A 15,350-nucleotide genomic window follows, 5' to 3' on the forward strand; every position below is an offset into this window, starting at 1 on the left:
ATAAGAAGATTGATCCAGCCATTGATTGCGTTGGAAACAAGACTAGATTCCCCTTTATAGGCAAGAATGTAACTTTTGACGTATAAGTCTATTCCACTCATCAGTCATGTACATGTTCCTAAAGCAATAAAGCAATCTATTTTTTCGTACTTGGTTTATGTCAGAGATCCAAAGGAATTTGAGAATGGTAAATCACTTCCAACTCTTAATCATCATGAAAGGAAAGATTTCCTAAAGAAATATGAAGATTGTTTTGCTAATAGTCTACTAGGAGAGTTACCTCCGGAGAGACCAGAAGATCATCAAATTGACATTATGCTGGGAAGTTCACCTTCTATCCAACCTCCTTATCGTGTGAGTCAAGCACACTAGGAGGAGATTATGAAGCAAGTGAATGAGCTATTGGAGAAGGGTTTGATTAGACCTAGTTCATCACCCTTTTGTTCTCTCGTCTTATTGGTTCAAAAAAAGGATGGTTCTTGGCGTATGTGTATTGATTACAAGGCTCTTAACAAGATCACTATAAAAAAAGGTTTCCTATTCTTAGGATTGATGACATCCTATGCAAATTGGATGGAGCCACTATCTTTAGCAAGATTAATTTAAAGAGTGGTTGCCATTACGTCAGGATTGTTCCAGAGGACATTCAAAGAATGGACCTCGAAGATCGTATAGAGTTCGTGATAAAGGTCAATCGCAGGGGCTTTAACATGTGAACTATGCATTGATGTCTCGTATCATTCAGAACAAACAACCTACGTCAGTTAACGAAGCTCTTTCCCCGGAGACTTGGAGGAAAGCCATGCAAGTGGAACTTGAAGCCATAGAGAAGAATAGAACTTGGGAGTTGGTTCCGAGGCCGTCAAAACGGTCAGTCATTGGTGTCAAGTGGGTCTACAAGACCAAGTGTCATTGGTGTCAAGTGGGTCTACAAGACCAAGTATACGTCCGATGGGTTCATGGACAAGCACAAGGCTAAACTTGTGGCTAAGGGCTGTGCTCAGCGGCCTGGCATCGACTATGAGGACGCTTTTGTACCGACAGCTGGGATGACCACAATTCGAACAGTTCTCGCCCTTAACAGTGGCCGGTGTATCAGATGGATGTGAAATCTATGTTCCTAAATGGTGACTTGCAGGAGGAGATGTATGTTGAACAACCTCCAAGCTTTGAGGTTACGGGATCAAAAGGTATGGTTTACAAGTTACGGAAGGCCTTGTATGGTCTTAAACAGGCTCCCAAGGCTTAGAACCAGAAGATTGATTCTTTCTTTCTTAGAAAGGGTTTCCAAAGATCAGTTGCAGATCCAAACTTGTATCTCTTTCAGGAACCTGGTATGGTCACCTCGATTATCCTCTGTGGATGATCTTATTCTCACTAGCGATCATGTGGAGCACATAGCTATGACGAAGGCTGCCTTGTCAAAGGAGTTTGAGATGACGGATTTAGGCTTATTACATTTCTTTTTGGGATTGGAGATTTGGCAGACCCAGAGGGGGTTCCTTGTTTCTCAGCAACGGTCCACACTTCTATCATATTTATGTGAGAAAAAATATTGAAAAACACTTGCGATCAAGAAAACATTTCTAAAATTTTCAAAAATCTCTCTTCTTCTTACGTAATAGAAGATATATTACCAAAAACATTTCTAAAATTTTCAAAAATCTCTCTTCTTCTTTCGTAATAGAAGATATATTACCAAAAATCTCGTAATAGAAAATCTCTCTCTCTCTCTCTCTCTCTCTCTCTCTCTCACACACACACACACACACACACACACACAAACATACAAACCCGAAAGAATTCTCAAGGACAAGGCAAGCCTTGTTGAATCTATTATGCCAATATCATTGGTTTGGCCCTTACTAACTTCTACATGATAATAACACTCTCACTGGCTCTAAAGCAAGCCAACCATGTTAAATTTCTCAAAACAGAGTGGCATATGTAAACCTCCACCATTGTCAATTACTAAATTCTCTAAAGACGCTTGTGTACCACGCATGGTGAAGGTTACATTCACACTTTTGTCTCAAATAATTGCTTATATTGAAGCAAATATGGACATCTTTGCTTCTGATGTGCCTCATGTGTGATAAATAAGATAAGGGCTCCTCTCATTAGCCTACAGTGGTCTTTTCTTTTCTTTTCTTTTTTTGGGGAGAGAGAGAGAGAGGTCTTTTGACACCATAGATAAGCCAACAGACCCAAATGATCCATATGACTGCAACCATGTGCAGGAAATAGAACTTGAATCACGGTTCTCCTGATTAGGAGCCCAATGAACATCGACACACCGGCATGAGACACACACACACACACACTGAAGGGAAGGGAAGGGGCGGGGGGCATGTATGTCTCTAATGCCATAGCCAAGCTAGCAGACCCAGATGATCCATATGACAGCACCAAGGTGCAGGAAATTGGAGTTTGAACCAGGGATCTCTGGATTAGGAGCCTGATGTGTAAACACACACACAGATTTTGTCATATCCAAGCCAATAGACCACAAATGATGATATGAGGGCACCGAAGTGAGGGGCATGGGAGTTGGACCCAACATTTAGGACTCATGCATAAACTGTTATGCCAGCCACACATACATACACCCCTATAGAGGCTACCCAAGCCTCCGTAATCTAAGTTCCCCCACCCACCTGCATGATGAGGGAAAGTCATAACACCACCACCTGACTCACCTTGTGAGAACATAACCATGTAGCCAAATCACAGGTACTACCTTTTCAAGGTAGGCCAACAAACATAAATTTTGTAACCCCAAATTACATTTCACAACATCAATAAACATTCCTGAACAAGAAAAGCATGCCGGGTAGACTTTCATAGAATAGAACTTTGGATAGCATTGGAGTCAAATCACGTGTTATGCATCCTTCCCGTAATTAGATATCTGGATTCTTGTTTACAGATATGGCCACACAAGCTACCAACTGCATGCCAAAGAGTAGTAGATGTCTTACTTTAAACCATGGATACGTGACATAAGCGCGTGTGTAGAGACATCAAATAAAGGACATGCTTCCTGCTCCCTTTAGGTCGAGTATAGCAGCTGCTTTGAATGCAGTACCTTCAAACCAAGGGCATCCTTCCTCCTCCCTTTAGGTAGAGTATAGCAGCTCCCTTGATTGCAGTACCTTCAGCTAAGCACTTCCGTAATCCCGAACAATTTGTAAGAAGGGAGTGAATTCCTTCAAAAAATGATGACTTTATATGTCAAAAAGTGTTAACCCATATACAATATGAGGCAAAATATTGCTTTTAAAAAATCACATCTCCATCTTATTTTGAAAGAGGAGAGGTTTAAACACCGGGGGGTAAACATGACCATTGACTACGCTGACGTCTCATGCGCTTCCGCCGGGTCGATTCACCCCAAGAACAAACCCTCAGGAGTCCACTGTGTTTTCCAATCTTAATGGATTTGCTACCTTTTGTTTTGCCAGAGTTTTTCATTGACCCTTCTTCTGGCATTGACAAGGGTCCATCTTCTTTGGAGGAGAGAGAACACCTTGCCATTGCCTCCGTAGCTGATTTGACCAGCCCTTCAATGATCTGCAGATCCTCTGTAATCTCCTGCCTCGACAGAGAAGCAATGCTCGGAAGCATCTCTCTCTGAAAATCCTTACCCACTTTCCCTCTCCGTAAAGACCTCCGTCTGAGATTGGGAAGAGGCGGGCACTTCTCTGCTGGATCACCTCTCTCAATAATCTGTGCGCTTAGTTTTTCGGTATCAGGGCTGATTGGCTTGAGCATTAAGACTGCTAATTCAAATGAATCGAACATTTTCTCCTGCCCACCTCCGTCCTCTAGGGCATGTTCTGAGCTTCCAAGTGTACCTTCCCTCATTGCCATACCAGCTGGACCACCAACCTCCATGCCTATGATTTCACAGTTGTCTTCTTGAGGAATAATATCAGCTAGCCACTTAAGGGATCTTTCTTGATCATCAGCTGCATGGTCTTCCATAACCACTGATGGCAGATCGAATCCCAAACTTAGCAGAACCTGTGCCGCTTTAGCAGCCTCGGTCACATGCTTCCCAGTGTCGTTGTTGGCCGCCTCACTGTCATTGAAATCTGTACAATCTGCTATCAAGAAGTCCTTAGTTCTGTCATGTTGAAAAAGACCTAAAGAACTGAGCATTTTCGGAAACATCGCTGACTCCAGCTGCTGGCTCCCCACCATCATAGATGACTCTCCAAAAAGCTTTCCAGCATCACTCCTCTTTGACTGCACATTTGATGAGAAGGCTGCAACCTCATTTTGGCCTGAAACTCTCAATTCACGGCTTTGGCAGGCTTCCCCACTACTTGTGTTTGAGTCATCTCTTGCTTTTGTTAATGCCAGGGTGGCTGCCTCTCTGCTTTCACAGCTTGTTAATCCAGAACCATCTGAGCTTTTGCCTCCCACAAAAGGACCTCCTCCAGGGTCACTTCCACCATAGAAGCACTCAGCACGTGAATCGTTCCCAAGCATATCTTCCTTTAGAAAGATAGCACTGCTATTCTGCAGTTGAGGCAATGCTTTTGCAGTGGCAACCTGAGAGGAAACAAGTTCATTCCCTGTATTATCCACAAAACCAATACCCTTCTGGTTCAAGCTGGTCTGTACAGTTGGCAGCTCATCTACATATGGAGCCTTGATTCCGGTTGCAACATGCCATTCTGGGCTTATGACAGTTTCCTGTTCTTGCTTGAAGATTTTGTGGATTGCATTGATTCTACTCTCTGAAGCATCTAAATTTTTCTCAACAGGGCCCTGGCCTGTCTGCGCATTCAGATCAAACCCATTTTTCATTGATTTTAGCCCATCAGGCTTGTCATGTCTCTGAGCTACTTGCCCAAAAAAGGAGGACCCCTTAACTTGTTCCGGTGTCCCCAAAGTCTCGTTCACTTTCATACTAAGACCTAATGTCAGCTCAAGTTCTGATGTAGTAGGAGAAAATATAGATATCTTCGAAGGGACCTCTGGCCTTGACACAAGAGGAGGTAAAAGACCTTTTAAGTCACTGGCATTGTCCTCAGCCTTCAGCATCCTTCCTTGCAGGTCATGGGCACTTGTCGTAGAAATGGCAGGTCGTAATTCATGGTTGGGGGCAGCCGCCCATGCACCCAAAGGATTGACAGGAGAGGTATATGATGGTTTTTGGTAAAGGCTCCCTGGCTTGGATGCTTGTTGCATGAATGAGGAGAAACATGTCTGCTGATACCATGGGAGCACTGTTGCTGCATTGGTTGTTCCTCTTGAGCTAAGCCCAGGAAGAAACATGGTTGGGGCAGCATGTGTTTCAAACACGGGAGTTTGTATACCTATTGCAGGTGAAGACGGATGGCCTGATGCAGAGATTGGTAGCAGGCCGGCACCTTTGTCATCCCTTACATGTGAGAGTAAAGGGATGCTTTCATTCACGATTCCACCAGCTTGTGCCATTTTGTGGAGCCCTTGAGCTATGCCTGCAGTTGCACTTGGAAAGTGTCCTGATGAAGGCATGCTTGGAGATCCCCTTAAAAATGGTGGTCCTTGTTGAAGACTTGCCCCACTATTGGACCATGGATTTGAAAGGTCATGCATATCTGTAGAGTTGATTCTCTCTCCAGAAACCAAACCAACCTTCCTCTCATCATGCTTTTGCAGAAAAAATGGTAAAGGTTGATGTTGCACGCCTGAAGTATGAGCAATAGGAATAACAGGTAATTTCTTTGTCAAAGCTGCCAGAGATCCCTGCAGAAAACAAAGAAACCTCACTTCATGTGAAGAATCTCTGTCTTCAAAACAATCTTGGCTAAAGTTGGACACGAAAGAAAGACAATTCCTCATGCATGCAGAGGTTCACTCATGTAGTGCATGTGTAACACAAGAGGGCACAAAATGGTTTTTTCAAGTTTGGGCAAACAATGTACACACAATGGGTGGGAGTAAATAAGCATACAAATTGGGAGAGAAAAGCAGATAAATTTGGGAGTTTGTTGTTATAAAAGAGTATAGAAAGTCCACACTAGATGCAAATACAAGGGTGTTTCTTAAGAAATTATGCACCCAGGCAGCATCCCTCAAGGGTGCCCCCCTTGCCTGTCACGTGCATGAGACCTTAATAGATGGACAGAAAGGCAAGCAGGCCCCTAGATAGAATGGGGAGGCCACATGCAAGTACACACACACAAAAACACAAAATAGACAGATGGAAAGAGAATAGAAATAAATACTTTTGCTATATTTTCTCTCAAGACAACAATTACCTCAAGGAGCCAATGAGGTAGTTTTGAAGTTCCTTCTGTGGACCTCTGAGCAGCTTCCAAATCAAAAAATTGTATTTCCTTCCTTTTTTCTTCTAGATTTCTCTGCACCCCTAATACTCGTTTTTCTGCGTAAGTAAATTCATGATTCAGGCCAGGAAGCCCTTCAAAAAGACTAGCAGCAGATAGGGCTTGCGCAGGGCGTAAAAGAGCTTCCTGAAATGGATAATCCACCACCCTGGATGGTCTCAATAGAGGAAAGGGAACTTCCTTGCGCCCTGAGCGCTCAAGTGTGAAGCAATCTTGTTCCCAGTTTTCCTCAAAGCTATTGCTGCCAAATGTTTCTCTATACATACTGCCAACTTTCTCCATGTCATAACCTGTGCAGATACTCAAATCTGTGTTTTTCCCCGAAACCTTGCTGGGATGTAAACCCGGCCTACTCACACAGGACACATCTGATTTACAAGTTGTTTCAAGAAAAGTTTCCCTGACAAGAGACTGCTTTTCCTCCACTTCAATATCCATATACTCTTCAGCGGGACGCTCCAAGTCAAATGTGGGTCGGCCCTCCTTCAGAGATGTTGCATTGACTAGTTTCTCTGCATGGTTCATAGCTTCATGAGGTTTGTTGACGTCAATCTGATCCGGAAAGAAGGATACTTGTTGATTGAAACTGATCTTGCCTCCACCATTAGCATCCCAAAGGCTCTTTTCTCCTCTTGGTTTGAAGGAATCCGGATTGTAAAGCAGTGAGCTATTTGAGGATGGTGAATCGGAGCATGGATGACTAGGAGGATCCTTTCTTTTTGACTCTGCCATCAACAATCGCTGCACTTGATATAGCCGGTGCAGCTCATACAGCTGTACGAAAACAACCATGTAAGCTTGGAAGCATTTTTTTCTACCTTCGCATTCTGTGTTCATGGTTTCAAATGAAAAGGCAGAATGAGTAAGCCCTAAAATCTACTGTTTTATTATGAAAACAAAGGAGTTTATGGCCTACACTCTTCCTTCTCGAAAAAAACATGCAAGGTTAGAAGCATTAGCAGCCAATAAACTTGCCTGTTCTTTGAACATAGACTCATGTTGCAGCATTGTCTGCTTCAATTTCTCCACATCATGTGCAGGATGATGCTCAGGTCTTTCTACCTTGCAGGAACTGTACTGCAACTCCGTTGTGAACATAGGGTTGGCATCAGAAAAAGAAGGCAAAGCAAAAGCTTCATCTGCCCTCGTCCTGGTATATGCTTTCGTCCGCTTGCTAGAGAGTAAAGCCAGTGAGTTTTTCTCACACTTCATGTTTGCTCCCATCATATCTACCTGCCAAGATACTACATGGATAAGAACAAAAGATTCGAACACCTGCAAGAAGTTATGCTCGCCCACTATAGGTATAATGCCTGGCCTTTTTGTCAAACCAACCAGTAATTATAGAAGACCTCCTTTCATATATACCTTCATATATACCTTCTAATCTATACCTTCTTGTAACGGTTGGCCTAATTAGAACCATGGATATACCTTAAGCCAATCACATCACCTAGGTTTCAGAACGCAAATCTGTAAAATCCAAAGAAGTGTATAACTTAGCTTAAGGGAGGTATGAGCTTACTATGCTGATTATTATCTGCAGCTGCAAGCATTATTATTACTCTTTGGTCCCCTGAGATCCATGTACACTCTCAGACGGACAAATTGTCTCCAGATTTAGTGTAAACAATCAACCCTTCGAGGAAAAAGGCCTCAACAAGTAAAAGCTTCCTGTACACCCTCTCTGGGTGCATACCTGCAGATCTCAAGTGATCCACCTCTGAAGCTTGGTTTGTGAAGAAGAAATTCGCTTGTGTACTGCCTTGCCCCTCTGCTCCTGAGAAATGCTTTTTAGGGTGGAGAAATCCCCAAATCTAATGGGGAAGCGTGCAAATAAAAGAATGAGGACAGGGCTATATGAAGAATAACAGAAAAGGTCAAATTGGCCTCTTTTTTTTACTACAAGTTAGGTGAGAGTGGGGCACAGATTGAGCGAGGGTCGGCACTTCAGAAAAGGGCAGAGAAATGAAAGGCTACACAAATTGCCCATGAAGCTTCTGATGCCGCTCACAATCGCCCATCAGGCTTTTGAGGTCGCCCATCAGCTTCTGATACCGCCCACTGAAGCTCAACAATCGTTCACCAAGATTGTAAAACCGCCCATGAAGTCCCCATCAATGCTGCCCGTAAAAGGGTACAAACCTGATCACAAAGCTTGTGAAAGCGCCCAACAGAGCTCACAAATGGCCCAAAAAGCTCCTGAAACAGACCATGAAGTGGAGTTCCAGAAATTGCCCACAAAACCCATCTAGCAGAGAGCTCTCCTGAAGCCTTGCAGGTGCGGATCGGAGCAGCAAAGGGGGCCCAAAAAAAGCTGCAATAATGGCAGGCTGAGGGGGGGGCGGAGAACAACCGCCGCCCAGAAAGTATGCAAAAGGCATAAGTCGCGCTAGGAAAGCTCCATAACTCGCGCAAAGAGGGTTCAGAGAGAGTGCTTAAACATAGCACGGGGAGTACAGTCAGGAGGAGGAGAAGCCCCTTTTCTCATCATTGCTTTAGCAGATCGTTCATGTCGAATCCCCAAGGCTTATACAAACAGTTATTAAAAGAAAAAAAAAAGAGAGAGAGCCCTATATATAAAAAATGGCCAGCTCAGAAAAAGCCCGTCATAATTTCGCTTTGCGTCGATTGTGGATATATGATGATATATCTAGTGGAGAGAACGGCCGACAAAAGTCGAAATCCTGCCAAATATAGCGGCGGAGCTGCAGTCAATTGGAGAAGGCCAGCATGTAACCAAGGCCGACAAGGGTAGACAGTAGATTTGCAGAGCTGTCTTCATTTGTGGGCGCCACCAAATGTAGAGGGATTCCCAATTTAGCTCATTGACCACTAAATTTACCCACAGTCAGTAATTTGGCGTTCGAAGGGCCCTGGCCAAATTGGCGGTGATTCTAGCTGCTCCTGCCAATTGTGGGGAGAGATTTTGTGCCAGGTGTCGACCGATCTATGCCTGCATGTGATGCGTGTGTGTGTAACTGCAGAGAGACCAGACGAAGAGGATATCCGAGAGAGAGCGATTAAATGGGGCTGCCAGCCTCCAGGAGAAGATCATGGTTCATGATGTGTGCATGACCTAGATTCTAGCTACATTCACTCTCTCTCTCTCTATTACACACACCCAAGGCTCATGCCTCACCCCTCTCTCTCTCTCTCTTCACACACACCTCACCCCCCCCTCTCTCTCTCTCTCTCTCTCTCTCTCTCTCTTCACACACACCTCCCCCCAAGGCTCTCTCTCTTTGGGACCCCCTTTGCTACTTCACAACCCTCTCTCTCTCTCTCTCTCTCTAGTCTCGAGATGCCCCACCCCCACATTTGGGATCCCCTTCGCTTCTTCTTCACAACCCTCTCTCTCTCTCTCTCTCTCTCTCTCTCTCTCTCTCTCTCTCTCTCTCTCTCTCTCTAGTCTCCAGGTCATACCACTCATGTCAACCAATGTTCAACCTAGAAAGTTATTCCCAACAGCTAATCTGGATTTTAGCACTAAAAAAATAGACATAATCCAAGATTATCACTACAGCTAAAGTTTGAAGAAGAGGGCAATTGTTCAAGGGGGACCAATGTTGAATTTTCAAGGGGGGATTCCTTAATCTCGGCTAGGAAACAATGAACCAAACGCCCCGTTTTTCTAGCTCTAACATTGTCAAACCATCTCATCACTTACCTACTACAGTTTTTGACACCATCAACCCTCCCTTGTTGCTAGTTAACTACATGATCAACCCTCCCTTTTTTTGATATCGTCAACCTCCCTTGTTGCTAGCTAAGCTAGCTACAAAAGACTTATTGGTCCCTCAAATTTCGTGGCTTGAATTAGGCTGCCACTGAGGCTTCACCCGATTGGTGCTTACATTTGGCAGCTTTAGTGGGCGTGCACCTTCAAAATTAAGACTAAAGGCCCTTTCACACACCAGTTGTCATACTTAAGAGTTAAGAAATGCCCCCTACCCCCTTTCTCAAATCCTCCTTTCCACCCTTTCACACATTGCTTTCATATAAGCCCACCCTTGGATTGGTCTTGATGCCTCGTTATAAAGTCATTTTAATGGTATAGCTTTTGTTTTCATACAATATCAAGCAAGTATAGTAATTGTTCAACCACCTATAGGAGGGAAAACTTTTTACTAGCTAGTAGCAGTGCATTCCATCAAGAATCATCGTGTGTTTCTCTTTTATCATAAATGTTATAAGGATCCCCCCTTCCACTCCTTGTTGATAGAGTGTAACAAGCAAGATCATCTCAATGATATGTCATGAGAAATCCCTCATATGCTAGCTTGCAACTTGCCTTAGCACCAACGGTGCCCCTTAATTTCTTTATATTATAGGATTGTCAGTGTACATTTGCCACACATAATCTACCCATCCAAGGTAGAATTGAGGTAATTTTGTCCATCAAAACTTGTTTGAATGGCATGACACCTTTACACACACGCAGAAGTTTAGGGACTACGTTCCAAGAAATCAATGTAGTGATATGAGTAGACTGCGATGTTTTTTTTGCAACTTCGAGGTCCAACTCTTTATAGCCTCAACCCACTTGTCTTAGAAAAAAGAAACCCATGGCCACTTCGATTACCCTCTTCTATGTGATAAAAATTTTGCCACTAACAAATATGTGTACACAAAATGGATGGTATGTTTTTCTCGATATCATGCACGAAACTTCCAACCACAAGATCCTTGATAATGACACCAATGGAACAATCAAGCACAATATATCTAGGCTACATGACTTGATCAAAGTCATGGAGCTTTGGTCTATGGCCCACTGGCATTTTCTTCTTTGTCATATATTCTTCCCTCAATTTCCTCAAACAAACAAAAAACCGATTTTCCCTACCCCCCAAGAATGACTGCTCCTTTCACTCTCACCTAAGACATGGAGAAGCTATAATGCCTATGTTGGGGTCCATATTGTTAACAAACCATACTTGAATAAAGATTTGTCTTTCCATATCCTACTAGCTTTGTGCTCTCTCTCTCTCTCTCTCTCTCTCTCTCTCTCTCTCTCTCTCTCTCACACACACACACACACACACACACACACATACACACACACACACACACATGCACGCTTGTACCCATGCATCCATGCACACACACATTCTCCTTTATTTAATGTTCTTTTTTCAAAAAATGACATCTTAGAATGTTTGTGGAGATATCTTCTTCGAATGTCTATGTATATCCTATGCAACTGTTTATGTGTGCCTTTAGTTATTCTTACTATATCTTAGCTTTCCCCCTAATATCACTAACTGTCACCTTGCTACACACCTTACATTTGTAACTGCATATCTTCCTCACATTTTCTCAAAATATTTTATATCCCTTTCTCACATATGGATTTAGAACCACCTTCTTAAACTTTGGTAATGTTCATGCATTGGTTATATGCCCTACCTATTTATTACATATGAGTGTAATCCTACAAATTATTATTTCCATATGATGTTTTTTGTGAACATTATTTAGTTATAGAACCTTGAATTTAGACAATAATGTCCAAGTTTGTTTAATTGACTCATATAATTAATTGTCGACCCATTAAATATGAAGGTATGAGCAATTCTAGATAGGCTTAACACTAGGTAACTTCTTTAATTTTATTTATCACATTTATCTGATTGCATAGTTGGGCCCTTAGCCAAAGCTCCTTCGTCATTATCAAGTCAAAACTCGCAGCACAAGGATTGAGAACATGTTTTATATCCAAAGTGTATTCTTGGGCATTTCAAACAACTTAATTGTCATTTTCAATGTGTCAAAATAAATTAAAGTAGAGAAGAGTAAAATATGGGTATGCATTAAAAGAAACTTAGGGTACCTTATACAAGTACCTCTTATACAAGGATTAAGGATTCATGAAGACACAATCATATTGTTTACATACTATCTACTATAAAAGTACTATAGAACCTCAAAAATAGTAATGTCATAGAAGTAAAACCAAGTTGACAGTTACAATGCAAAGAAAATCCAAAAAAATAATTATCTACTTTGTCACCAATACTTTCAAATGAACAAAAGAAGCACAAAAGCCTTGTGTGATGACTTCTTCTTGCCACTTGATAAAATGGTGTCATCCATTCTTGATGAAGAAATGTTAGCCATGAAAAACATTTCTTACTTACGTTCATTTTGATTTTAAAATAGGGCAACATGGGCAATGTTTATTTTATATTCAATTATCTATCTTGTTATATTCATACTTTTACATTGAATCATTGGTTTTTTAGTACAAAAGATAAAGCCACAAAAAAACTCCATAAAATTCCAATGTGCTTTTCAATGAGAATTATCAAAACGTTAATCACAACATGATTGATTGACACAAAAAATTGCGAAAAAAACATATAAACTCTTACTTTCTCAAAAAAAAATCAACATTATACGAGAACTTTAAAATGGTGTTGTGCCGTTGACCCACATAGATAGCACACCACAAGCCCCACAATACATTAAGTATGTATGTTCTTAAGCTTTAAAATCCAATTAGATGTGAATCCACAAATTGAAGATAAGGCTACCTAATGCATTTCACATATTAGTATAACCGAGTAAAAAAAGTACAATTATCATAGCATTAGCAAACTCCCTGATAAATATAGTAAATTTGGTGATAAATTAGCATTATAAAGAACCAGAGAGAAGCCACATAATGTTGCACAAAAAGAATCCACGTAGCTAATACTACTAAAAGGAAACAAACAGAAAGCCGTGTATTGTTACACAACTAATACTACTAAGGAAACCGAGAGAAGACATGTGCTATTGCATGGCTTCTCTCCACTTACATTGTATTGGCTTATCTATTACATAGTGGGTGATGCATCCCCATAGAAATGTGCATGTTTGAGTGATGCGGAGGAAAGTGGGGGATACAAAATTAATGTATTGGTAAGGATTACTAGGGGTTGTGATGTGATGTGGAGTAAAGCATATGAAATTGTGATGGTGATTCCATTTATAGTTGTGAGCTCATCAGGTAATCATATTACCAACAAATATTTCCATTTATAGTTGTGAGCTTATTAGGTAATCATATTACCAACAAATATTTTCAAGGGAGTTTATTTGACGTACATAATAAACCCCCTTGAAATTGTAGAGATGGTGACTCCATTGATGGTTGTGAGCTCATAGGTAGTCATGTGTAATCATATTACCACTAATATTATCATGGGGTTTTACTACGATGGTGACGCCATTGATGGTTGTGAGCTCATAGGTAGTTATATAGTCATAACACTACTAATATTATCAAGGGGTTTTATTATGTACTATCAAGGGGGATTATTATGTACTGACATACTATAAGGGGGATTGTTATGTACTAACATACTATCAAGGGGGTTTATTATGTGCCGACGTACTATCAAGGGGGTTGTTATATGACTAGAGCGGATTAATCCAAAGCAAATCATCTGCACCGTTAAAGATGGTTAAGCCACCACTTGCAATGTTAGAGAAGTATGCAAGAAGTCATTCAGCAGTGTCGATAAGTATGCAGCCAGATTGATAAGTATGTAGTCGGGACCATCTCGACCACCCTGATAAGTAGTTGGTTACGATCCTATTCAGTTGTCGGAAAAGGCTATTCTCACCAATTGTTCCAGGTTCACCTCGTGAGGCTAATTCCCATTCTTAAGCATTATTATAAGATCATCTTCATTTGCTTTTTTACTACTTTCCTACCGAACTGCAGGACGGAAACATTTCCCATTCTTAAGCATGGATTATTATATGATAATATTTGTTTGCTTTTTTACTGCTGACAGCATTACGTGCGGGGGTAGGGTTCGAACCCGTAGTCTTCAGGTCATGAGCCTGACAAGTTGGCCATTTACTCCACCCCGCGATCGATCTCTATATGTATTGACATAATAAGGGGGTTTATTATGTGTATTGCTATATTATCAAGGGGTTTATTATGTGTATTGCTATATTATCAAGGGGTTTATTATGTACAGCTAATATTATAATGGGGTTTTATAATGTAATGACATACTGCTAATATTATCAATAATGGGGTTTTATAATGTAATGACATACTGCTAATATTATCAAGATAACTCATATTGTGCATGAAGAGGGACACTCCTTTGGCACACTTTTGGGCCATTGCGTAGCTTCATACACTATATGGCTCTTTGTTTTGCCACTTCTAGTTAGCCTTTTGGATCTAGTTTTTCCCTCTTCCTTTTCTTTTAAATCCCCATTCATTGGTTTTTAAATTTACTAATGGCTTATCTTAAGCATTAGTCAAATTATGTAGCCATTTGTTGTTTGAGAACTTTATAAAAGAAGGCTATACTAGCTCCCTTACTTCTTATTAACCACAATGGTTAACATCACATTTATATGCACAAGGTATGCTTTATATCTGCATTTGTATCTATGCAATGCATTTTATGTAAAATATTTTGGGTTAGCAAAGCTTACAAAGCTAATGTGTAAAGTCGCCAATCAAACTCTTGTATATACATATGTTGAATAGTTTTTCTAGCTTTTAGGCATCTTGGACATTCCATGGGTGACCAGCTAAATGTGCGCATATGGCTTTGTATATAAGACATTTTGAGTTATAAGAAAGGAGAATAATCCCAATATCACAATAGCTTGCATGATTTCTTCCCTTCTGCATCTGAGTGGATTATTGTGTTAGAAATCGATGCTCCACCCTCGTCTTGCCAGTGTGCACGGATGATAGGTTGCTCTATTCAAACAGAAATGCATTGTACCCACACACTCCCGTAGATCAAGATTTAGGTTTAGACTCAGCGATTAATATGTCACGGGGCTTAAGATTGTACATGTATTCAGCTTCTCAAGGGAGGTCTTCCAACCACCACTATATGTAGTAGCTAGCTCGAATGGTAGCTTCCATTGCAAGTCCCTCTCATCACAGCAAGAAGCTATGGAGGTGGAGAAGAAAGCCCTCAAACTCACACTCATACTCTCACTCGCACACAAGAGATAGAGGAAAGAAGAAGC

At 41.3% G+C, this 15,350-nt stretch overlaps 1 protein-coding gene across 1 annotated transcript; it reads right to left on the reverse strand.

The window, feature by feature from the left end:
* Window positions 1-2,839: 2,839 nt before the first annotated feature.
* Window positions 2,840-8,963, reverse strand: LOC147611704 (uncharacterized). The gene is made up of 4 exons (XM_086784760.1): window positions 7,870-8,963; window positions 7,320-7,577; window positions 6,258-7,118; window positions 2,840-5,742 (listed from the first exon to the last, which is right to left on the reverse strand). Exons 2-4 carry the CDS (start codon window positions 7,569-7,571, stop codon window positions 3,322-3,324), a joined length of 3,534 nt encoding a protein of 1,177 aa, XP_086640886.1. The 5' UTR covers window positions 7,572-7,577; window positions 7,870-8,963; the 3' UTR covers window positions 2,840-3,321.
* Between the last annotated feature and the right edge of the window lie 6,387 nt (window positions 8,964-15,350).

Source organism: Cibotium barometz, chromosome 47 (assembly GCF_041138505.1).
Source record: "Cibotium barometz isolate CiBa-2024 chromosome 47, ASM4113850v1, whole genome shotgun sequence".
NCBI lineage: Eukaryota > Viridiplantae > Streptophyta > Polypodiopsida > Cyatheales > Cibotiaceae > Cibotium > Cibotium barometz.

Coding starts and splice junctions, on each gene's coding strand:
- LOC147611704 (XM_086784760.1), bottom strand. CDS start 7,571: ATGATGGGAGCAAACATGAAGTGTGAGAAAAACTCACTGGCTTTACTC. Junction 7,119..7,319: donor AGTCTATGTTCAAAGAACAG/GCAAGTTTATTG, acceptor GTTTTCGTACAG/CTGTATGAGCTGCACCGGCT. Junction 5,743..6,257: donor TACCTCATTGGCTCCTTGAG/GTAATTGTTGTC, acceptor TGTTTTCTGCAG/GGATCTCTGGCAGCTTTGAC.